This window comes from Podarcis erhardii (assembly GCF_964252035.2).
Source record: "Podarcis erhardii genome assembly, chromosome: 2".
Lineage (NCBI taxonomy): Eukaryota > Metazoa > Chordata > Lepidosauria > Squamata > Lacertidae > Podarcis > Podarcis erhardii.
Window position 1 is genome coordinate 118,183,207 of NC_138498.1, and position 24,241 is coordinate 118,207,447.

General features: G+C 48.2%; 3 protein-coding genes and 1 pseudogene across 7 annotated transcripts in view; 2 read left to right on the top strand and 2 right to left on the bottom strand.

Moving 5' to 3' along the window:
* The window catches only part of LOC309337266 (zinc finger protein 174-like), a 124,038-nt gene that overhangs the window by 69,297 nt on the left and 30,500 nt on the right, over window positions 1-24,241 (top strand). The window lies entirely within an intron of this gene.
* Window positions 125-14,815, bottom strand: LOC309336721 (uncharacterized protein). 2 transcript variants are annotated; one of them, XM_081852944.1, is made up of 4 exons: window positions 14,649-14,815; window positions 5,926-6,910; window positions 3,797-3,923; window positions 125-1,885 (listed from the first exon to the last, which is right to left on the bottom strand). In XM_081852944.1, exons 2-4 carry the CDS (start codon window positions 6,721-6,723, stop codon window positions 906-908), a joined length of 1,905 nt encoding a protein of 634 aa, XP_081709070.1. In that variant the 5' UTR covers window positions 6,724-6,910; window positions 14,649-14,815; the 3' UTR covers window positions 125-905. The 2 variants fall into 2 exon arrangements, with proteins under 2 accessions (XP_081709070.1, XP_081709069.1); XM_081852943.1 differs by having other exon boundaries at window positions 125-1,888.
* On the top strand, window positions 18,713-19,194 carry LOC309337304 (small nuclear ribonucleoprotein F pseudogene; annotated as a pseudogene). Its single transcript has one exon. The product of its transcript is annotated as a small nuclear ribonucleoprotein F pseudogene (transcript).
* On the bottom strand, window positions 19,503-22,776 carry LOC309337074 (uncharacterized protein). Of its 3 annotated transcripts, none has more exons than XM_081853743.1 (2): window positions 22,695-22,776; window positions 19,503-21,461 (listed from the first exon to the last, which is right to left on the bottom strand). In XM_081853743.1, the coding sequence occupies exons 1-2, from the start codon at window positions 22,714-22,716 to the stop codon at window positions 20,401-20,403; spliced, it is 1,083 nt and encodes a 360-aa protein (XP_081709869.1). In that variant the 5' UTR covers window positions 22,717-22,776; the 3' UTR covers window positions 19,503-20,400. The 3 variants fall into 3 exon arrangements, with proteins under 3 accessions (XP_081709869.1, XP_081709870.1, XP_081709871.1); XM_081853744.1 differs by having other exon boundaries at window positions 19,503-21,458; window positions 22,695-22,769; XM_081853745.1 differs by having other exon boundaries at window positions 19,503-21,458; window positions 22,684-22,751.

Genomic DNA, 24,241 nt, shown 5'->3' on the forward strand with positions numbered 1-24,241 from the left:
TTCCGTTACAAGTTCACCTTTTCCTGCGTGAAGGTGTCTCCTTTTTTTTTTTGCCAGTCCTGAACCTATCGGAATTGCCTTTAAAGTTAGGTTTTAATTCCAAGATCCTCCTTTTCTTTCTGTCCTTCCAATCTGGATGTTCGTTTTGGTATAGTGTTTGTTTTGCCTACATAAGATGGCATCCCTGCTTGGGGCAGGGTCTCGTCTGCGTTCTGTACACTGCCTAGGCTTTTAGGTGCTCGGCAAATAATTTATTAGGGTTCTGCTTTACACCTGCTCCGTCTTGCTTGGTGGTGTTGACTTAACTGGCAGCAGCTCTCAAGCCGGGTGGGGGTAGGTGTCTCTCCTACACCACTTGCTAACGGATCATACTTTGAAAATGAACCTCATACCCTGGGGAAACTGAGTAGCCTTTCTCCCTCTCTCCACTGTCTTTATGAAACGAGTCCGCTCAATGAGGCATGTGCTTTTATTTATATTCTCTGCTCCTCAGGAAAGCAAATGCGGCTAATTTTCCCACGAGCGGCGAGGCTTCGGCGGTTCCCCCCACCTTGCCTAGCCTCAAATAATCTCTCGCAAACATAAAATCCAATCTTCACAACCAGCAGCTTTCCCGCACCATTTCCGATTGCAGGTAGAGAATGGAACGCTTGACTGCTCCTCTCTCTCTTGCTCTCAATTCTTGCACGTAGGAAACCTAGCATGTCAGGGGAAAGGCCCTGAGATGCTAGCTTTCTACACACGGGGTGATGTCCTTAAAAAGTTATCGTACAGTGAGAGCATTCAAAGACGAAGCTTCCCACCTGCGGCCTGATCCTTGGTCCAGCCCCGTTGAGAGACACGTCCCGCGGTAGTCCTCCTGCCAATCGTGCGCTTCTGCTCTGGGGAAGTCTTCCGAGAGCAGCTCAGAGCACGGGCAAGGCCTCCTGCCCTAGGTGCATCCTCTGATGCTTAACAAAGTACGAGCTGGTGGTGAAGCTCTTCCCGCAGAAGTTGCACTTGTAGGGCTTCTCGCCGGTGTGGGTCCGTTTGTGGAGCACGAGGTGCGCCTTGCAGCTGAAGCCCTTGCCGCAGGCGGTGCAGGTGTAGGGCTTCTCGCCCGTGTGCGTCCTCTCGTGGTAGAGGAGGGCGGAGCGCTGGCGAAAGCTCTTCTCGCACGTGGAGCACTTGTAGGGCCTCTCGCCCGTGTGGATCCACTTGTGCTTGACCAGGTCCGAGCTGCGGTGGAAGCTGCCGCCGCAGTCGGAGCACTTGTAGGGCTTCTCGCCCGTGTGGATCCTCTCGTGCTTCACCAGGTCCGACCTCTGGTGGAAGCTGCGGCCGCAGTAGGAGCACGTGTGGGGCTTGTCGCCCGTGTGGAAGCGCTCGTGCACGATCAGCTTGGACCTCTGGCTGAAGCACTTCTCGCACGTGGCGCACTTGAAGGGCTTCTCGCCCGTGTGGATCCTCTCGTGCCGGGAGACGTCCGAGCTGCGGTTGAAGCTCTTCCCGCAGAAGGAGCACTTGTAGGGCCAGTCGCCCGTGTGCAGGCGCTCGTGGGCGATCAGCTTGGCCACCTGGCAGAAGCTCTTCTCGCACACGGAGCACTTGTAGGGGTTGGCCCCCGGAGGGAAGCCCTCCGGCCCGAGGAACCCCGAGTTGGGGTTGAAACTCCCCCCGCAGTTGGAGCACAGCGACTGCTTCTCTCCTGGCGGGGTCCCTTCTGCGGTGGCCCCTTCTGGGCCGTTCTCGTGATGCCCCTCCGGCCCGCTCTGACCCTTGTAGCTCTCTTCCATCTCACGGAAACGGCCAGCGGATTCCGTCCCGTCTGCTGAGAGCCCGTGAGATTCCGCTCCCTGAAGGGTTTTCCACCTGTTGGCCTCATTCTCGTTGATTTGCCCATCATCTGCTGGAAGAAAAAAAGAAAATCCGAAAACAAGTTAGGTTCGTGTACCCCTGCAGAGAGCAGGCATCGTGGGGGGTTGGACTAGATGTCCCTCGGGGGTCGGACAGGAGCGAGTCAGCCATAAATCACACTGAGGACCCCTGGACAGTTAAGTTCAGCCAAAGGCAACTAGAGTGGTACCTCGGGTTACAGATGCTTCAGGTTACAGACGCTTCAGGTTACAGACTCCACTAACCCAGAAATAGTACCTCAGGTTAAGAACTTTGCTTCAGGATGAGAACAGAAATCGTGCTCCAGCGGCACGGCAGCAGCAAGAGGCCCCATTAGCTAAAGTGGTGCTTCAGGTTAAGAACAGTTTCAGGTTAAGAACGGACCTCCGGAACGAATTAAGTTCTTAACCCGAGGTACCACTGTATGGGGTGCAAAGATCATCTCGCTTTCAGGCTGAGGGAGCCGGCGTTTGTCCACAGACAGCTTTCCGGGTTATGTGGCCAGCATGACTAAACCGCTTCTGGTGCAATGGAACACTGTGACGGAAGCCAGGGCGCATGGAAACGCTGTTTACCTTCCCGCCGCAGTGGTACCTATTTATCTACTTGCACTAGCATGCTTTCAAACTCTTGGGTTGGCAGGAGCTGGTACAGGGAAACAAGAGCTCACCCATTTGAACCGCCGACCTTCTAATCGGCTCAGTGGTTTAGACCAGTGTTTCCCAACCTTGGGCCTCCAGATGTTTTTGGCCTACAACTCCCATCATCCCTAGCTAGCAAGACCAGTGGTCAGGGATGATGGGAATTGTAGTTCAAAAACAGCTGGAGGCCCAAGGTTGGGAAACACTGGTTTAGACCACAACGCCACCCGCGTCCCTATATTAGCAAAACCCTTTATTAGCAAAACAGGATCCACACATGAGTGTCGGGCCTAATGAGCACAGCAACTCAGGTCTTGGCCCCGTGGAGCAGTTGCCAAGGCTGAAGGTCTCCAGGGTTTTCTCTAAGCAATTGGAGACTGTGCCTGCATGCCTGCCTTTGCTTCCCCTGCTTCATGCCTCCTCTGGTTCTGGGAGACCAGGGGGAAGGGAAGCTTTTTGCAGCAGGATGGGGAGACACCTGTGACCCTCCACCAGCCTGGCCCATCACTGCCTCTTGGCCTCCCTCTTCCTCCAGTTCAGCTTCTGCCTCTGATTCCGGGCTTCTCTCTGCCACAGACTCTCCCCACTCACTAAGCCCTGTTACCCTTTTAGGGGAGCACTGAATTTGGGCGCTGCTGAAATTGGAGACCCCAGTATTCATCACTGGGTGCAACGAGGTCTAAATCCAATGGCTTCTCGTGGCAGCGTGGAGATCTGCTTCTTCTTAAGGGTCAAGGTCTGGGCAGGGCTAATCCCCGACAGCCATGAACGAAGTACAAATGGGAAAAACGTGCCCATCTGAACCCCTCTGTGGCTCCAAGTGTTTGCTCTGAAATAAACATACAACCCACCTGCACGTTTGGTATAAACCAGGTCTCAAGACTCCTGAGTTTTGACACACACAGATGCAGCTGCTGGGTTAGCTCAGTCGGCAAAGCCTGAGACTCTTAATCCCGGAGTCATGGGTTCGAGTCTCATGTTGTGCAAAAGATTCCTGCATCACAAGGGGTTGGACTAGATGGCCCTTGAAGGCCCTTCCGACTCTGCAAACCTACACAGCAGGAATGGCTTAACAGTGGCACTTCAGATGGCCAGAGATTACGGAAGCTGTAATCTCCAACAATGCCTGGAAGACGTTGGGTTCCTCATTCCGGGACTCCAACTCCTACCAGCCCCCAGCCAGCCTGGCTGTTGTTCAGGGATGACGGGAGCTGTGCTCCAGCAGCATCTGACAGGCTACAGGTGAGGCACCTTGCTCCTCGGTCAGGAGAATCCCTTACCCACGGAGTGGCCGTCTTCTTCGACTTCCTCCTTGACGGGCCTCCCAAGCTGCCTTTCTGCGCTCCTGCTTGCTGCGTGCTCAGCGTCGGGGAAATTTACGGTCACCACATGGAACATCCCTGGGCCCTGAAAACAGCAGCGAGCATTTTATTTTGCTTTGTCGTTATTATTTCGTGAATTTATACCCCGCCCTTCCTCCCCAGATGGAGCCCAGATGGAGGGAGAGTGCCTCAACGAGCAAGTGGCCGAATTATTCCCAGGCCATCGCTGCCTCTTGTGGCAGCAAATTCACTGTGTGAAGAAGTACTTTAGCTTCATGGTCCACCAACGACAGGGGTGGCCAACTCCCAAGAGACTGCAATCTACCGTATTTTCCGCTCTATAGGACACACTTTTTCCCCTCCAAAAATTAAGGGGAAATGTGTGTGCATCCTATAGAGCGAATGCAGGCTGTGCCGCTAAGCCCAAAGCCAGAACAGGGAGACGGAGCACTGCCCAGCGCTCCGTCTCGCTGTTCTAGCTTGGGGTTAGGTGCGCAAAGCCTCCGCAGGGCAGCGGGGTGCCCTGCAGAGGCTAGAAAGGCTGTTCCCAAGCCAGAACAGCGAGACAGAGGGCTCCGTCCCATGGTCCGGTGTGTCCTATAGAGCAAAAAATCCGGAACTCACAGAATTAAAAACTGGCAGTGATCAGATCGGATCAGGTCAAAGTTATTGAGCTTTTTTTAGGGTAGCCGAGATCTACCACTATCTACCACAGACGTCCAGTTGGACATGCCTGACCTACAAGGTCTAGTGCTACTGGGGCGTGTGTGTGTCTCCCCATCCACATTCTTCACACCATGAATAAGTTTTTACACCTTTACTATGTCTCCTATTACTTGCCACCTTTTCTCTAAACCCCAAACCTTGTACCCTTTCCTCAAAATCTTTGCTCCATCGCCTTCATCATTTCAGTTGCCCTATTCTGGGCCTACAATATCCTTTTTGAGGTGAGGAGACCAGAACTGCCACGGATTTGTTTAACAGTGTCATGAGAGCGGCAGTTTTATTTCCAATTTCTCCTCATGATCCCTTACATGGAATTTGCCTTTCCCCACAGCTGCCGCACCCTTCATCGAGCTATTTACTGTAAATGCTCCTAGTCAGTTCCCGGTCAGCATCCTTATTTTTGTATTTTGTATTTTTGTAATTCTAAGTTGCTTTAAAGGGGTTTCTAGTGTTGTGCAATCTTGTGTTTCAATATTAATGGTGTGTTTTATTTGTTGTAAGCCACCCTGGGACCTTAAGGAGAGGGGCAGGTAATAAACTGTAATGACAACAACAACAGCATTTTGCCCCAATGTGTATATATAGTTTGCACTGAATTGCATTTGACATTTTATTGCCCGTTCACTCAGTTTGAAGAGATTAGACATCTCCACAATCCCTTTTCATTCTCATTAACACGAGCAATTTAGTACAATCAGAAACCATGCTCACCCTAAGGCCCACAGTTAACTCGAAACCATTAATTATCAATTTAACTTTTTAAAAAAAAAAAAAAAAAATTAAATTAACTTTGGGCAGCAAAATGTCTTAGGATGGTCCTGCTTCCCCCAAAGGCTCTTTGGAACTGTAGTTTGTTTGTTGTTGTCATTTAGTCGCTTTCCTCGCAGAAATGGCTCAGTGACAACAGAAATGCCAACACCAATTACGATAAAACACAGCCGAACCTTAAAAACCCACATCTGCACAAGTAAAAGACAGTCTTACAGATCCTTCCCTACTAAAAGAGGCCACAAATACTTAAAAACATTTCAAACCAAGGGACTGAGGTAAAACGGAAAGTTTTCACCCGGCGCTTTAAAACAGAAAATGACAACCAGTGTTTCTTAAGGGTGCTGAGAGTTGTTAGGAGACACACACGCACAAAGCTACAATTCCCATAGTGGCTTAATCCCTTTTCCCAGAGAACTTTGGGAACTGTAGCGCTGTGAGGGGTATGGGATCGCCTAACGGCTCTCAGCACCCTGAACAAACTACAGTTCCCAGGGCGCTTCTGGAGGAGGCCACAATGATTCGAGTGGTATAAGAGGGCTTTGAATGTATTGCGCAGATGTGGGGCCCCATCTGGAAGCAGATCTCCTCACCTTCTGGTCCTGCCTGCCCTCCTCCTGGTGCCTCTGCAGGAAATCCTCTGCCAGGGCCACCGCCTGGGTGCAATTGTGAGGGCAGCATTCCTTGACCCAGCCCTCCATCTCCGGGGGAAGGACAGTCAGAAACTGCTCCAGCACCAGCAGCTCCAGGATCTGCTCCTTGGTGCGCCTCTCAGGCTTCAGCCACTGCTGGCACAGGTCCCAGAGGCGGCTGCAGACCTCACGGGGACCCTCGGCTTCCTGGTAGTGGAACTGCCGGAAGTGCTGGCGGTTCGTCTCGGCACCGGCGGGGTCCTCGCTGCCCTCCATCTCCTCCTTCACTTTCCTCTGATCTCGGCTGGCCGGCGGTCCCGTCTCATCAAAGCCGGCCGGCGGGGGGACGAAGTGCCCTTCCACGGGCCGGTGGCTGGTCGTGGCTCCCCCGTCAAAATGCGCCGCGGGTGCCTTCATGTCCCCCCACGAGGTGCTGCCCGGAAGCTGTCGGGACCCCCATCCTGAGCGAGGAGACTGCACCCCACCCAGAAACTCCTGCCATTGTGCCTCCCACTGCTGCGACGACATCCCGTCCTCTGGTTCTTGTTTGATGTGCTGCGGTCCTCTCCATCTCAGGCCTTGCCTGTCGGGCCCCGTCTGGCCGGCACTGGGGCTGGCACCCTGCCCGTCCAATTCCACCTCTTGCTTCAAGCCCACCGGCTCCGCGTCTTCCATTTTCAGGGCTAAATTCGCCCCTCGTTCCAGCCCAGCCCGGAACTGGAGATCCAGAGGCAACTCGTCTCTCCGTTGGGCCGCCATTTTGTCCCGCTACAGACCTTTTCTCCTCCTTCTGCCCTCGGCTGCGACGGAATTGGGAAGGCCTGGGCTTCGGGGCCTGCAGTTACATCACGGCGAAACGGGCCGTTCCGCAGGGTACGCGGGATGAATTTTTGTTGTTCGTCTTGGGAGAGATGCAGGTCATACGGAAGCGGCTGGCATTTTCTCCCTGAAGAAAAGAAACACAAATGGGTGTCTGGTGAAGAGACAGGTGAAGGTACCCAGCAAAGTGCCAGTCAAGTCCTCGAGAGACCCGAGTTCGAATTCTCACTCAGCCATGACACTCGCTGGGAGACCTTGGGCAAGTCACAATTGCCCTCAGCCTGACCTACCTCATGGGATGGTCATGAGGGCCAAAAACCAGGTGGGGAAGCTGGCTGTCTACACCACCTTGAGCTCCTTGGAAGACAGGCAAGATATAAATGTTTTCAAATAAATAAAATAAAGCAAACACCCTGTGGAAATGAAAGGAGCAACATTCAGTCAATTAACTGCTTAGATTAATTTGAACCTTTTTTCTTTTTAACCCACCCTTTAATTGGTTAAAAGTTTCCATCTCTTGAACCCTGATGATCCAGGCAGTAGAATATTTTGTGGGGAAATGTCATTTTTATTCAATTAAAAAGACCTATGGGGAAATGGAGAGGACAAGCCTCATCTTAAAATAAGCTTCCAGTCTTCACTCTCCCTTAATAGGGTTGTCAAGGAAATAAGCAACTATTTTACTTTTAAAAGACATCTGAAGGCAGCCCTGTTTAGGGAAGTTTTTAATGTTTAATGCTGTATTGTGTTTTTAATATTCAGTTGGGAGCCGCCCAGAGTGGCTGGGAAAACCCAGCCAGATGGGCGGCGTACAAATAATAAAATATTATATTATTATATTATATATATTTCAAATACTTTTTAAAGGAAGCCACCGAAATTGTTGAACTTTATTGAGGAAAACCCAAAAGTTGATGAGATTTTTTGGGTTGTGTTTTTAGGGGAAGCAAAATTGTTGCGGCATTTTTTAGTAAAAGCTACAAGAATTTTTGAGTTTTGGAGCTTTTTAAAGACATTTTCCGCATGCTTTAACCCCCATGTCCCAGAGAATTAGGACGTAAGAATGTTTGCAGTAAGAATGTTTCTTCTGACATTAGTGACCAAGATTGTGCAATTCCAACCATCACCTTTGTTGCGAAGCCTCCAGTTTACCTCTTTTATTGAAACTATAAACTGTACTGTGTTTTGCTTGGAGCAGTTTTTAATTGCGTTTTTATAACCTTGGATTGTATTGTTATAACCTTCCTGAGGGACCTTGCGGTGAAGGGCAAGGCAAGGAACCCTCAATAGTAAAGCAATAAATAAATCATTTGAAAACAAAGAAAACCCGCTTCTTGCTTCAGAACAGGGTTGATATAAGTAAAAAAAAAAACTGCTCCTTTTCCTTTATGGAGTACCCAAGAGCCCATATACAGTCCTTTTGTAGGTTCTCTATTGGTAGGAGAAAATAACAGAGGCCAACCAGAGAAAATTGAGAAGCAAAGCAGCTAGTAAGCCTGATCTTTATTGACTGTTGCAATAGGGTGCTCCCCCACACACAGGAGAGAGGATGAGGAGGACCTCAAACAATGGCGTGCAAGGCCTTATATATCCATTTTGCAATTCCCTGCCCTGGAGCTCCAGACCACCCCTCCATACATACATCACAGAAGGAGTGTAGACCAAAACCACCCCCCAGATAGATCATACCTACATCACAGAAAAGGCGGTCTACAACAGAAATCTGAGTGCGTTGTTTATCTCCTGTCTGGCAGGTTACCTGTTAATGGTCACCTGATTGGATTACCTGGGGAGCCTGGCCAGTCTTTCATAATGATAAATACTTAGTTCCTGAGCCAGGTCACGGGCTCATCCTATTCATACACAGACATACCCTTAAGACAGGATTTGTGAACGAAAAGACAATGGGGAGGCTTTTCCATTTTCCTTCGACCTTGCAGAGAAATATTTGAGGTCAATTTGGGAGGGACAAAATGGTTTCCAGATTTTTTATGTGGGGTTTCAGACATGTGGTTTATATATACGTTATTGATGTGTGATTTAGTTATTTAGTTAATGTAAATCTAATTTGTTGGTGTATTATGTTATGTAATATTTTTCTTTTCTTTTTCTTTTTTTGTTTTCTCTTTTTTGTTGTTTTAATGTTTGGGGTTGTATAATGAATTGAAACGAATAACAAGTAATATATATATATATATACAGTTATGAACATTTATCATAACAAAATACAAATAAAGTTAAATGTCTGGAAATATGGGTTGCAGTTCTATTAGAAATCCTTCTGGTACGTGACTGAGTGCTGCTCCCGGATGAGATATCAACTGAGCAGCTGGAATTGGTTAGGAAACTTAATCACGACAGCTCAACTTGAGGAGGCAAAGGAAGAGCGAAATGCATACAATTTTTTTAACAGTTGAGCAGGCTTTATGCTATATATTGGCCTTCTCCAACCAGGAGGCCTCTTGATGTTGCCGGACTCCAACTCCCATCAGCCCCTGCGAGCAGAGCCAATGGTCAGGGATGATGGGAGCTGGAGTCTGGGATCCGAAGTCACAGCTTACCACAACACCCCTGATTTACATACTTAGAGTAAGTCCCACTGAACCCAGGGGGATTGAATTCTGATTAAACATTAATTGGGCCATACATTTAAAGCAGTAAACACTCCTGGCTTCCCCCAAAGAATCCTGGGAGCTGTAGTTTATTTGGGCTGCTGAGAGCTGTCAGGAGACACCTATTGCCCTCACAGAACTACAATTCTCAAAGTGGTTTAACAAACAATCCTTTTCTCCTGGGCAGTTGGAGAATTGTAGCTCTTGAAGGGGCAAGTTTAAATCTTAAATTTTACAAGGTAAAAACGAGCATTTTAAAAAATGCATTGTAGCAATGAAACGCTTCCGTTGTTGGATTAATTCTCCTAAATTTGCTCTTGATGCATTTACAGCATAACATTAATCAAACAGGTTGAATCGACAGTAAATCAAGTTTAAGGTTTTTTTAAAAGTGGATGCTTGTTTAACTTGCTCTTTTCAGCTGGCCCTTTATTTGTTTGGTGTATTTTAGCACGCATTGTTGTCCATTTCATGACGCAGTTGGCTGTTATTATTTTATGTTCCGTTCCCCGCCCTGGTATTCGTACAGAGGAAGGGCAGGCTATAAATATTATAAAGAAATGAATAATAAATTAAAGTGCCTAAAGAAAATCATACCACCAGAAGTTCAATAGAATCAGCATCAAAACCATGTAAGCACTAAAGGAATCAACATAAAGAACATATCAAATTCATGATTGTGTTGTTGTCATTATTGCTGTTACCATTTGTTTTCTCTCTGTGTGAATGAGATGATTCTATGATTCTACAGTGGTACCTTGGGTTAAGTACTTAATTCGTTCTGGAGGTCCATTCTTAACCTGAAACTGTTCTTAACCTGAAGCACCGATTTAGCTAATGGGGCCTCCTGCTGCCGCTGCGCCGCCGGAGCACGATTTCTGTTCCCATCCTGAAGCAAATTTCTTAACCAGAGGTACTATTTCTGGGTTAGCAGAGTCTGTAACCTGAAGCGTATGTAACCTGAGGTACCACTGTACTTTACAACATTGCCGTGAAAACAGCACATAAGTGCTAAAATACCTGCCTATCCTCACTGAATATGCCTCTCAGATACAAATTATGCCACAGCAACAGAAGGGCAAAGCGATGATAACCCAAAACCTTGAAGATGAAAGATGCTATTCGGAATAATATTTCTCTCTCTGTGTGTGTGTCTGAGATTCCTTTCCCACCCTTCACCGTAAGGTCCTGGGGGGTTACAACAACATAACCATACAATTAAAAGCGAGTAAAATAGTGTACGCAATTATAAAAACAAGTAGAACGAGTGGAACAATTCCAAACAAAAGTAGCACAGTACTGATTAGCCAAAACAGAAAGATTCCAAGGTGGACTTGTAAAAGGGTAAAAGAGTATTAGGGAATGATCCATAATGAATTGAAAAAAATGTTCAAAAGTACTTTCCCCCAAAAACCCCCAGAGTCCTTTCAGTTGGGGATAATTCAGACTGAAATTCCCGGCTGTCAAAAAAGGTTGTTTATGTATGTTAATACTGCGACCCGTGTTTTGTTAGCCCCAAAATGGAAAACGAGTGAGGTCCCAACTAAAGAAGAACAGCAACTTAAGATGACAGAATATGCGCAGCTTGCAGTCTTAACATATAGAATAAGAAAACAAGAAGAACATACATTTAGAGAAGATTGGAAAACGTTTATTGAATATTTGGGAAATAATTGTGTACAGCTGAAAGCTGAAAGCCTTAGAGGTGGTTTACAATAGAAATTTGAGATTATGGCTTATCTCCTGTCTGTTAAGATACCTGCTCAAGCTTGCCAAGTCTGTAGAAATGTTAGACACCTTAGTTCTTGAATCCATTTCTCAGACCTACACCTACTGGTACCCAGATGTTCTTTGGACATCTTTAAAAAGCTTTGCTTTTAACAAATACTTGCCAGACAAGTTTTGCAGAGGGGAAGCCCATTCATTCCAAGAAGTTTATCTATTCACAGGATTTGAAGGATTTGCAAGTGGGAAGAACTATTGGGAAAGGTTTTCCAAGATGAGCCAAGATGGATTCAGGATTGCTCTGTGTAAAAAGTGCATTTTTCTTCGGGAATACTTCCTAATTTTTGAAGGGTAAAGGATTGGTTTTAAACAGAGTGTGTATCTACTATGTGTGTGCACCTTAACATTTTTATAACACCACCACCAAAGACTTCTGGGAACTATTAAGAGTGCTGGGAACTGAAGTTCAGTTCTGCAAGGGGGAAAACTGCAGTTTCCAGGATTATTTGGGGTAAGTCATGTGCTTTAAATGTATGGTGCCCACTCCTGCCACCACCAACCTCTGCCCCAAACCCTCGCCAGGCAGAAGACAAAAGGGTGAGTCACAGCCTCATCTTTCTCTGGGCCCTTCTCTAGGGTAGGTTGCCGTTCAGCCAATAACCTTCCATTAACACACAGGAGAAAAATCTTGGCCAAAGATGTGGCCAAACCAGTTCCTTCTACACTTGCTATTTCTGGGTCGTTTTTTACAGACCAAGTTGCAGGATTAGTGCAGAGCCCTCAAGGTCATAGAGAGCCACCCCCTGGCTTAACCCACAAGTTCTCAGGTGGGTTATTAGACCGCAGGCTTTCAGCCAGGGATTGTGTTGTCATGTTAAACAAATAAATAGAACAAAAATAATAATTAACAGCAACTGCTATAAACAGATCCTGAATATTTGTTTGCTTCCTCTTTGGGTCTGAGAATGTGGCCAGGAAACTTAGGAACTACCTTACTACTGAATGGGGGCGCCGGTCCATCTGGTTCAGTATTGTCAACCCAGACTGGCAGCAGCTCTCCAGGGTTTCAGGCATGGATATCTCCAGCTCCACTGGGAGACTGAACCTGGGATATTCTGTACACAAAGCAAAACTTTTACCACTGAGCTATGGCCTTTTGTGTATCAAGATAACACAGGATTCCAGTTTTGGGAAAAGAGTCACAATAACAAGACTGATGTCAGCCTAAGGCTGCTCTGAAATGGTGGGACCTTTCGGGTGGAGAAGGGCTCTTTTCAGAAGGGGGGGAAAGCAGCAAAGGGGGACAACATCTCTTAGTCCTCATGCCTTACTGTAACCAAGCCTAAACACATGTAGCTGAAAGAGAGCCAGTGGTGGAATCGTGGTTAGAGCACTGGACCAGAACCTGGAAGACCCGGGTTCAAATCCTTGCTTGGCCATGAAACTCACCAGGTAACTCAGGGCCAGTCACAGTCTGTTTGCCTAACCTACCTTGCAGGGTTGTCGTGGGACGACCTACCTCGCAGGGTTGTTGCCGGGGGTTGGACGAGATGGCCCTTGGGGTCCCTTCCAACTCCACGATTCCACAGAGACGAAAATGGCAGGGAAACCATAAATGCTGCCTCCTCAAACTCTTTTGGCAGGGAGGGGCAGCTGGGATTACAGTGGTACCTCGGGTTAAGTACTTAATTCGTTCCGGAGGTCCGTTCTTAACCTGAAACTGTTCTTAACCTGAAGCACCACTTTAGCTAATGGCGCCTCCCGCTGCCGCCGCGCTGCCGGAGCCCGATTTCTGTTCTCATCCTGAAGCAAAGTTCTTAACCTGAAGCACTATTTCTGGGTTAGCGGAGTCTGTAACCTGAAGCGTAGGTACCACTGTAAATAAATGCATTTCCCCAGACCGCTTTCCTGTCCATTTGTCCATTTCCTGCCTCTGCCCTCTCCTACCCTTTTGCACTGCAAGCTCATCGAGGCAGAGACCTGCGCGGTCGCCTCTTGCCACTTTGCCACAGGCCCGTCCTCGCAACTGGATGGCGCTGGGGAAACCAGGAGGAGGTTTTGTGCTGGGGGGGGGGGGACAAGAATCGGCAGAGGGGTTTTGTGCGGGGGAACAAGAAGCCGCAGAGGGGTTTTGTGCGGGGGGGGGGACAAGAATCGGCAGAGGGGTTTTGTGCGGGGGAACAAGAATCGGCAGGGAGGTTTTGTGCGGGGAACAAGAATCGGCAGAGGGGTTTTGTGCAGGGGCGGACAAGAATCGGCAGAGGGGTTTTGTGCGGGGGAACAAGAATCGGCAGGGAGGTTTTGTGCGGGGGAACAAGAATCAGCAGGGAGGTTTTGTGCGGGGAACAAGAATCGGCAGAGGGGTTTTGTGCGGGGGAACAAGAATCGGCAGAGGGGTTTTGTGCAGGGGACAAGAATCGGCAGAGGGGTTTTGTGCGGGGGAACAAGAATCGGCAGAGGGGTTTTGTGGGGGGGGGACAAGTATCGCAGAGAGGTTTTGTGCGGGGGGACAAGAATCGGCAGAGGGGTTTTGTGCGGGGGGACAAGAATCGGCAGAGGGGTTTTGTGCGGGGGAACAAGAATCGGCAGAGGGGTTTTGTGCGGGGGAACAAGAATCGGCAGGGAGGTTGTGTGCGGGGGGACAAGAATCGGCAGAGGGGTTTTGTGCGGGGGAACAAGAATCGGCAGAGGGGTTTTGTGCGGGGGAACAAGAATCGGCAGAGGGGTTTTGTGCGGGGGAACAAGAATCGGCAGAAGGGTTTTGTGCGGGGGACAAGAATCGGCAGAGGGGTTTTGTGCGGGGGGACAAGAATCGGCAGAGGGGTTTTGTGCGGGGGGGGGCAAGAATCAGCAGAGGGGTTTTGTGCAGGGGGACAAGAATCGGCAGAGGGGTTTTGTGCGGGGGGGGGGCAAGAATCAGCAGAGGGGTTTTGTGCGGGGGACAAGAATCGGCAGGGAGGTTGTGTGCGGGGGGACAAGAATCGGCAGAGGGGTTTTGTGCGGGGGAACAAGAATCGGCAGAGGGGTTTTGTGGGGGGGGCAAGAATCAGCAGAGGGGTTTTGTGCGGGGGACAAGAATCGGCAGGGAGGTTGTGTGCGGGGGGACAAGAATCGGCAGAGGGGTTTTGTGCGGGGGACAAGAATCGGCAGAGGGGTTTTGTGGGGGGGGACAAGAAGCCGCAGAGGGGTTTTGTGCGGGGGGGGGAACAAGAATCGGCAGAGGGGTTTTGTGCGGGGGGGGGACAAGAATCGGCAGAGGAGTTTTGTGAGGGGGGGGGACAAGAATCGGCAGAGGGGTTTTGTGCGGGAATGCAAAGGCCACATCCTCCCCACCCAGCCCCTCTTTCCTAAAAGGATCAGGACTGCAAGAATCTTGTGGGGGCGGGGCCGGGGCGCAGGGCTCTCCACCTTCCTGGATGTGGCTTAGCTGCCGGGCTGGCGGTCAAGGGCGCCCCTCCCCGCCCCTCTCTCTCCCCCTCCCCTTGCCTGCAGCACCCCCGAGCCTGCCGGTCCCTCCTGGCAACTGACCTCCCGGAGCGGCTTCCCGGGCGCAGCTGCCTCCGCTCTGCAAGGAGCCCTGGCCGGGCGCTGGGTCTTCCGGGCCGGGAGGGCGAGGGAGCAGCGAGGGGCCTCCGCTCTGTCCCAGCCTCCCTCTCCCGAACGAAGGATGGGCAGAGAACGTTCCCCGGGCGCCTCTCCTCGCCGCCGCCGCCGCCGCTCTATCGTTTTAACTCTTCGCGCGCGGGCGCGCTCCCAAGGTGGCCGGCGCTGAGGATGCGCCCCTTTCGTTGTTTTTATAAATATATTTATTAAGTTTTTATACACTTGAAGCAAATCCAAAGGAGGAAAAAAAAAACATACAGAAAAAATAAAATTAACAATAATAATAATAAAAAAGAGGTAAAAACTCCAACTTTTAAATTCATACTTGATTTAACTTTCTTTCTTGACTTCCTCACGCCTCCCTTTTTTGTGTTCCTCTTTACCCAATCAAATACAGCAAATCCTAACCCTCTTTCAGAAATCATTTCTAATTATTAAAATCACTCTATTATGTCTCCAATCTTTCCTCCTTATATTTAAATACCCTTAACCAGGTATTTAAATACCCTTAACCAGGTATTTAGACCAGACCATGTCATTACCGAGGAGGCAGGTTTAGTCGTTGTTTGAAGACTATCCCTGCCTCCGGGTCTGGCCTTGACCGGATGGATACTGGAATCAACAGGGGAAACCTACATGACCTGAAGGTGTTGCTGTGTAATGCCAGGTCAATGAGGAATAAAACCACTGCCATCCACGACCTGATTGTGGATGGAGGACTTGACCTGGCATGTGTGACAGAGACCTGGTTGGAGGAAGCAGATGGGCCTGTCCTTGCCGCTGCTTGCCCACCAGGTTTCTCTTACGCACAGCAACCCAGGTCATGTGGGCGGGGAGGGGGGGTTGCAGTGATTTTTAGGAAGTCACTAGCTTGCACCAGGCGTCCTACTGGGAAGATCCAGTTTTCTGAGTGCATGTTCTGGAAGTTGGGCAATAGGGGCAGTACAGGATTCCTTTTGGTGTACCGACCTCCCCGCTGCACCAAGGATTCCCTGTCTGAGCTGCTTCAGGTCGTGGCGGATTTTCTCCTGGAGACACCTAGTTTGGTTGTCCTAGGGGATTTTAACATCCATGCCGACACGACCTTACAAGGGGCTGCTCGGGACTTCGTGGAAAGCATGGCCTCCATGGGGCTGTCCCTGAATAAGTTTGGCCCAACTCATAGTCATGGACATGCCTTAGACCTGGTGTTCACCTCTAGTGACGTGGGTGATCTGACACTAAGTAAAAGTGAAACAAAAGAAGTGCCATGGTCAGATCACTTCCTGGTGCAACTGGACTTCTCCGCGACCCTTCCCCTCTGCAGGGAGGTGGGACCAATTCGGATGGTCCGCCCTCGCCACTTAATGGATCCAAATGGTTTCCAGAGAGTGGTAGGGGATGCCTTATCCCATGTTGATGGCCTTTCAGCTGATTCCCTGGTGGCCCGCTGGAATGCGGAGTTAACCAGGGCTATCGACTGTCTGGCTCCGAAGCGCCCTCTCCGATTGCATGGAGCCCGGACAGCTCCGTGGTTTTCTTCGGAGCTGAGGGCGATGAAACAATCGCTGAGACGGCTAGAGCGTCGGTGGCAAAAAACTCACTCCGAATCTGACCGGACACAGGTTAGAGCTCAACGTCGAGCCTACCAAGTGGCGATAGCGACGGCGAAGAAGACTTTCTTCACCGCCTCTATTGCATCTGCAGAAAATAGTAGCAGGAGACTTTTTCAGGTGGTTCGTAATTTAACGGAACCACCTTTACCACCGGGGCTTTGTAAAGACCCCAAGATCTCCTGCAACGATTTTGCAAAGTTTTTTTGCAGATAAAATCACTCATATTCGGAAGGAGCTAGACACCACCGTGGGAGCAGGGCTGGGGCGGGAGAGTGCTAGAGCTCTGTCTGGTCAAGTTGCATGGAATCGATTTCAATCCATTACCCCCGAGGATGTGGACAGGCTGCTTGGACGCGTGAAACCAACCACCTGTCTCCTGGATCCTTGCCCATCCTGGCTAATAAAAGCAAGCCGGGAAGGGCTGGGCGATGGGCTCTGCGGGGTGGTGAATGCTTCCCTCTGTGAGGGAGCATTCCCAGATCCGCTGAAAGAGGCGGTCATCAAACCGCTTCTTAAAAAACCATCTTTAGACCCGGCCAGTATGGCCAACTATCGCCCAGTCTCAAATCTTCCATTCTTGGGCAAGGTGATTGAGCGCGTGGTTGCTGAACAACTCCAGGCACGCCTGGAGGATGCGGACCATTTGGATCCCTTCCAATCGGGATTCGGGCCTCATCATGGGACTGAAACTGCCTTGGTCGCGCTGGTTGATGATCTCCGGCGAGCTAGGGACAAAGGTGAGAGCTGTTTCCTAGTTCTGCTGGATCTCTCAGCGGCCTTTGATACAATCGACCATAACATCCTTCTGGACCGTCTAGAGGGGCTGGGAGCTGGGGGCACTGTTATACAGTGGTTTCGCTCCTTCCTCCTGGGCCGTGTTCAGAAAGTGGTGGTGGGGGATGAGTGTTCAGACCCCTGGGCCCTCACTTGTGGGGTGCCTCAGGGTTCCGTCCTCTCCCCCATGCTTTTTAACATCTATATGAAGCCGCTGGGAGAGATCATCAGGGGGTTTGGACTGGGTGTCCATCAATATGCAGATGATACCCAGCTCTACCTCTCTTTCAAATCAGAACCAGTGAAGGCGGTGAAGGTCCTGTGTGAGTGCCTGGAGGCGGTTGGAGGATGGATGGCGGCTAATGGATTGAGGTTGAATCCTGACAAGACAGAAGTACTGTTTTTGGGGGACAGGGGGCGGGCTGGTGTGGAGGACTCCCTGGTCCTGAATGGGGTAACTGTGCCCCTGAAGGACCAGGTGCGCAGCCTGGGAGTCATTTTGGACTCACAGCTGTCCATGGAGGCGCAGGTCAATTCTGTATCCAGGGCAGCTGTCTACCAACTCCACCTGGTACGCAGGCTGAGACCCTACCTGCCCGCGGACTGTCTCGCCAGAGTGGTGCATGCTCTAGTTATCTCCCGCTTGGACTACTGCAATGCGCTCTACGTGGGGCTACCTTTGAAGGTGACTCGGAAACTACAACTAATCCAGAATGCGGCAGCTAGACTGGTGACTGGGGGCAGCCGCCGAGACCACATAACACCGGTCTTGAAAGACCTACATTGGCTCCCAGTACATTTCCGAGCACAATTCAAAGTGCTGGTGTTGACCTTTAAAGCCCTAAACGGCCTCGGCCCAGTATACCTGAAGGAGCGTCTCCACCCCCATCGTTCTGCCCGGACGCTGAGGTCCAGCGCCGAGGGCCTTCTGGCGGTTCCCTCATTACGAGAAGCAAAGCTACAGGGAACCAGGCAGAGGGCCTTCTCGGTAGTGGCACCCGCCTTGTGGAACGCCCTCCCATCAGATGTCAAAGCGATAAATAACTACCTGACATTCAGAAGACATCTTAAGGCAGCCCTGTTCAGGGAAGTTTTTAATCTGTGATATTTTAGTGTATTTCTGGTTTTTATGGAAGCCGCCCAGAGTGGCTGGGGAAGCCCAGCCAGATGGGCGGGGTACAAATAATAAATTATTATTATTATTATTATTAACATATTATTAACCTTTGACATAATAAAACTTTTGCCATTCACCTTTTTTCTATTACATTTTTGCATGTTTTTTCACACTGTATCACTAATGCCATATTTTTTTCATATCCAACATCCTTTTAACATTCATAAACTTTGCAGTGTTTCTGCAGATAGTCTTGGAACTTCTTCCAGTCCTCTTCCACCGATTCTTCTCCCAGGTCTCGGATTCTGCCAGTCATTTCTGCCAATTCCATATTGTCTATTACTTGCATCTGCCACTCTTCCAGGGTGGGCATATCTTGTGTCTTCCAATACTTTGCGATGAGTATTCTTGCTGCTGTTGTTGCGAGGATGCGCCCCTTTCGCAGCCCCTTGGAGAACTCACTTTTCTTTAAGAATGCATGGACAGCTTTTTCTTTTTGGCGGGCACACGTGCTGCCTGCAAGTGATTTTTGTTGTTGCGGCAGCCACCCTTTGGTTGGTCTGCTTGCAATGAGTCTGCCTCTCCAACCAAAGCCCTTCCTAAACGGGCTGAGTGGGAAGCCAGTGATGGCGAAGCTGAAGTGGGGGGCGGAATACAAAGGCTACCTCGTCCCCGCCGATGGCTACATGAACATGCAGCTTTCAGATAGAGAAGAATATATTGATGGTGCAATATCTGGACACCTTGGTCAAGTCCTGATAAGGTGCAATAATGTCCTTTATATAAGGGGTGTGGAAGAAGAAGATAGAGAAATGAGAGAATTACTATTTTGGGGGGGAAGTTGTTGTTTTTTAACTGTGCTAAGAAATTGAGTTGTCCGGTTTTGTTTGTTTGCTTTTTAAAGGTTTCGTCAAGTAACATTTTTTATGGCCCAAAAATAAACATTGTAATTGAAGAAAAATTACCACTATGGAAGAAAAATAAACATACTGACAGTTTAAAAAAGGGGGGGGGAACGTCTGTAACCCTAGGTACCACTGTATTACTAGTGAATTACCAGGAATGAAGAAGAAGAAGAGGAAGAGGAAGAGGAAGAGGAAGAAGAAGAAGAAGAAGAAGAAGAAGAAGAAGAAGAAGAAGAGTGGTTTTTAAATGCACAGTGCAATTTATGATTCAGTCATATAAAAAATCAGACAAATTCACCTGCTGCCTGGGGCTGATGGGAATTGTAGTCTGAAACATCTGGATTTCACCAGATTGGCAAGGACAGGTGTAGAAGCAAGCACAATGAGATTTAGTAATAATAACAATAATTTATTATTTATACCCCATCCATCAGGCTGGGTTTCCCCAGCCACTCTGGGAGGCTCCCAACAGAATATGAAAAACACAATAAAACATCAAACATTAAGAACTTCCCTAAACAGGGCTGCCCTCAGATGTATTCCAAAAGTCAGATAGTTGTTTATCTCCCTAACATCTGATGGGAGGGTGTTCCACAAGGCGGGTGCCACTACCGAGAAGGCCCTCTGCCTGGTTCCCTGTAACTTGGCTTCTCGCAGGGAGAGAACTGCCAGAAGGCCCTCGGAGCTGGACTTCATTCAGGCTGAATGATGGGGGTAATAGAATTTTCTGAGTAAATCTCCTGTTGCTAGCAATGCATTGCATATAGACTCATTCAGAAATAAAGGGGGGATATCAGTTTAATAAATATTAAGTGAAGCAAAAAATATCCAACAAGAAAACAAGGCATGTTTAAAACCACTTTTTCTCACAAACTTAAACAAGCTGTTGTGAATGTTATATTCTGCCTTACGATGGAACACACCTTTTCTAGGGGACGTAAACTTTTTAAATTATTTGAATAGAAATGTTGTTGTGCATATTTCGTTACATAGTAATATTAAGACGATAGGTCTCTGTCCTCCAGGAGCTTACAACCCAAATTCTGACACAGGGCAGAGAAGTCAATCCATTCCCTTGATCATTTGGGTTGCTGTTTTCAGAAATTTTCCCAACTACACAATATCCTTTTTGAGGTGAGACAACTAGAACTGTACACACTATTTGAAATGCAGTCGCACCATAGATTTCTCTAATGGCATGCTTTTAAAAATAAAAGTGGATTGTCAGATGAATGATAAGGAACTGGCTTCTGTTCACTCCCCCCCCCCACCCTACTCATTACAACTTAAGTGGTGTCTCCCAGATGTATTCTCATGTGTCTGATAAGATTCTCTCGCCGATTGAAGCGTTCCCCACATTCCGTGCAGCGATAGGGTTGCTCTCCTGTGTGGATCCTCTGATGACGGAGGAGATCTTGGCTCCAGTTGAAGCTTTTCCCACATTCTGAACACTTGTACTGTTTTTCTCCAGTGTGGATTCTCTGATGGCTGATAAGGTTCTGGCTCCGGTTGAAGCTTTTCCCGCACTGGGAGCACATATATGGTTTCTCTCCCGTGTGAATTCTCTGGTGACTTATAAGGGACTGGCTGAGACGGAAGCTTTTCCCACACTCATGGCACTTATACAGTTTATCCTCTGTGTGGCTGCTCTGATGCCTCGTAAGGTTCTGGCTGCGGCTGAAACTTTTCCCACATTCCAAGCACTTGTGCTGTTTCTCTCCCGTGTGGATTCTCTTGTGGCTACGGAGGTTCTGACTCCGGTTGAAAGTCTTCCCACATTCCGAGCACCTATAGGGCCTCTCTCCCGTGTGGGTTCTCTGGTGGCTAATGAGAGACTGGCTCAGATCAAAGCTCTTCCCACACTCGTCACACTCATACGGTCTCTCCCCTGTATGGGTTCTCTGATGTCGGTTAAGGCTCGATTTATCACAAAAAGTCTTGCTACAAACGGAACACATATATGGTTTCTCCCCTGTGTGGGTTCTGTGATGTGAAGCAAGGTTCGTGTTCCGGCTAAAACTCTTCCCGCAGTACAAACACTGATAGGGTTTTTCTCCTGTGTGGGTTCTCTGATGCCGCTTAAGGTTTGAGTCATCTCTGAATACTTTCCCACATGTGATACATTTATTCTTGTCCTCTTCAGTGCCTATCATCTCCTGAACATCTGGGAGATCTCCACCTTGAAAAGCAGAGGATTTTTTCCTGCCGTCCTCTGGTAGGGTTTCATCCCGTCTATGTAGTTCATCTGGGTTCCCAATCCTCATTTCCACATCCATGGTCACAATCCTTTCTTGTGACATCCTGGATGTTCTGTCCTTGTGCTCCTCGTTCTCCCAAATGACATCTGCTGGCAAATACACATATAGAGAGTGACAGTTTAAGACAGCAAAGGAGAAACAGGACCTTCAAAATAGGGCACAAATTAATTCATTCATTTAAGACATAGGTATGTTTTAAGCAAAAGGCATGGAAACCCGTGGCGCTCCAGATGTCATAGAATTGTAGAGTTGGAAGGGACCACGAGGGCCATCTAGTCTAACCCCCTGAAATGCAGGAATCTTTTGTCCAATGTGGGGCTTGAACTTACAACCCGCAGGTTAAGAGGCTCATGCTCTACCAACTGAGCTATAACTCCCATCATCCCTGACCATTGTCTATGCTGGGTGAGACTCAGGGGAGTTGCGAGTCTGAGACTACCACCTCCCAGCCACCCTGGGTCTGGTGCTACCTGGAGAAGGGAGATCCGGCCTCAGAAGGGTGCCCTTCTCTTGCACCTTCCCATCTTGCTACCACAAAATGTTGGGGTAGGCTTGATCTAGATCAAGGGAAGTAATAGTGCCACTGTATTCTGCTCTGGTCAGACCTCACCTGGAGTACTGTGTCCAGTTCTGGGCACCACAGTTCAAGGAGGACACTGACAAACTGGAACGTGTCCAGAGGAGGGCAACCAAAATGGTCAAAGGCCTGGAAACGATGCCTTATGAGGAACGGCTAAGGGAGCTGTTTAGCCTGGAGAAGAGGAGGTTAAGGGGTGATATGATAGCCATGTTCAAATATATAAAAGGATGTCACATAGAGGAGGGAGAAAGGTTGTTTTCTGCTGCTCCAGAGAAGCGGACACGGAGCAATGGTTCCAAACTACAAGAAAGAAGATTCCACCTAAACATTAGGAAGAACTTCCTGACAGTGAGAGCTGTTTGACAGTGGAATTTGCTGCCAAGGAGTGTGGTGGAGTCTCCTTCTTTGGAGGTCTTTAAGCAGAGGCTTGACAACCATATGTCAGGAGTGCTCTGATGGTGTTTCCTGCTTGGCAGGGGGTTGGACTCGATGGCCCTTGTGGTCTCTTCCAATTCTATGATTCTATGATTCTATGGGCTGCTATCTTGGCTGCCTTTAAACGTGTTAGGCAAATTCAAGGAGGATTTTCAATGGCTACTGGCCAAGATGACTCTCATTTATTCATTCATTCATTCTAAAGGGGAAATTTGGTTTTGAGGCCTGGGGTGACTTCGGGCCTAGGTGGGGTCACCTGTCCTCACCTCCACTTCCACTATATATATATAACCCACCCTCAACTCACCAGCCCCGCTGGAGTCGTTCATCCTGCACCCGTGGGAAAGGCGAGGGCCACTTTCCCACGGTAGGCTTGGGAGGCCCGGAAGTGACGCTCCTTCCTCCGCCTCCTCTTCGCTCCGTAGAGCCTCTCTAGGAAAAGCAGACTCCGCGAGCGAGACGAAGGCAAAGACTACGGATCCCAGCAAGCTTTGCGCCTGGAAAGGTTCCCGGGAAAGGGAAAACCACAACTCCCAGCAACGCTTTGGGCTGCCGGGGGCGGGCCCGTTTGCAATTGAGGAGTCTGATTGGCTGAGGTTGGGAGGATGAGGCGGGGATTGGCTGGCAGAGCGGAAGTGCTGGTTGGAATTGTTGCTTATAGCAATTCAACTTCAGCGTCTGAGAGACTCGGCTTTATGATTTAGCTAAGAAGCGGGGCAGAATCCTGCCATTACATATGGATATGGATATGGCGCAGCATTTTTAAAAATATTTTATATATATATATATATATATATAATATTTTTAAAATATATATATATATTTCAGTTTTATACATTTCATTAATTTTACAATCATTTTAACATGTCAAAACTTGACTTCCTTCCTCCTCTTTCTGTGGTTCCTTAAATTTATTTTTTAATATCTTCTGCATATCCAAATTCATTTAATTTGCTCATTTATTCATCCACTTTAAATGTATATTATAAAACTGCAGGTTATTACAAGGTTTTTATCTGTTTGCAATTTATCCGTAAAAAATCAATAAACCATTTACATTCTTTTATAAAAAGTTTGTTATCTTGATTTCTTATTCCTCCAGTAAGTTTTGCCATTTCTGCATATTCCATAAGTACAAATTAGATAGTTCTGGCCCTATAATTCCCAGAAGGGATATAAGGGAGCAGGTGGTCCTTGAGGTATCCTGGACCCCAGTTGTTAAGGGTCTTGTGAATTAATTGTATTTAAAATTGCTGTGACCAACCTGGAACTTAGGGTGAAGGCGAAGGAATAAATTATCATTGTTATAACGCGTGTGGCTATAAACAAAAACAGAGGACTCCCCACATGTTATAAGACATTTTGGTTAAGCTGTTGCCTTCTGCACAAATAGTTGTTTGCGATAAGAACTTAACGTTATGAGACTGCAGTTATGTACAGTACATTTTTTCTGGGGGTACACAAGGGTACGCATATCCCTAAATATTTTGTGAATCTTTTTAATTTTGTCCATTTACTGCATTTACTTTTCCAGATTTGAACTATAAAATGGTGATTTTCTTGAGTCAAACTGAGAGTACCCCCTAAACATTTTTTTAAGAAAAAAAAAGCACTGGTTGTATATGTATTGTCATCTGGGTTAGGGTGGGATGTTTCATTTTTTTATCTGTATAATGTAATATGTTGAAATGATTTAATATAAATATAAATTAGTATTAATAATAATTAATAATCTTTTAATTTAAAAAGTGTTTCTGCCCCCAAACAGCATTCCACTCGTCACAACATCTTGCGCTCCGAATGTGCTGCCACCTGCAGCACATTTGTGTCCGACTCTTCGTGACCCCCTGGACC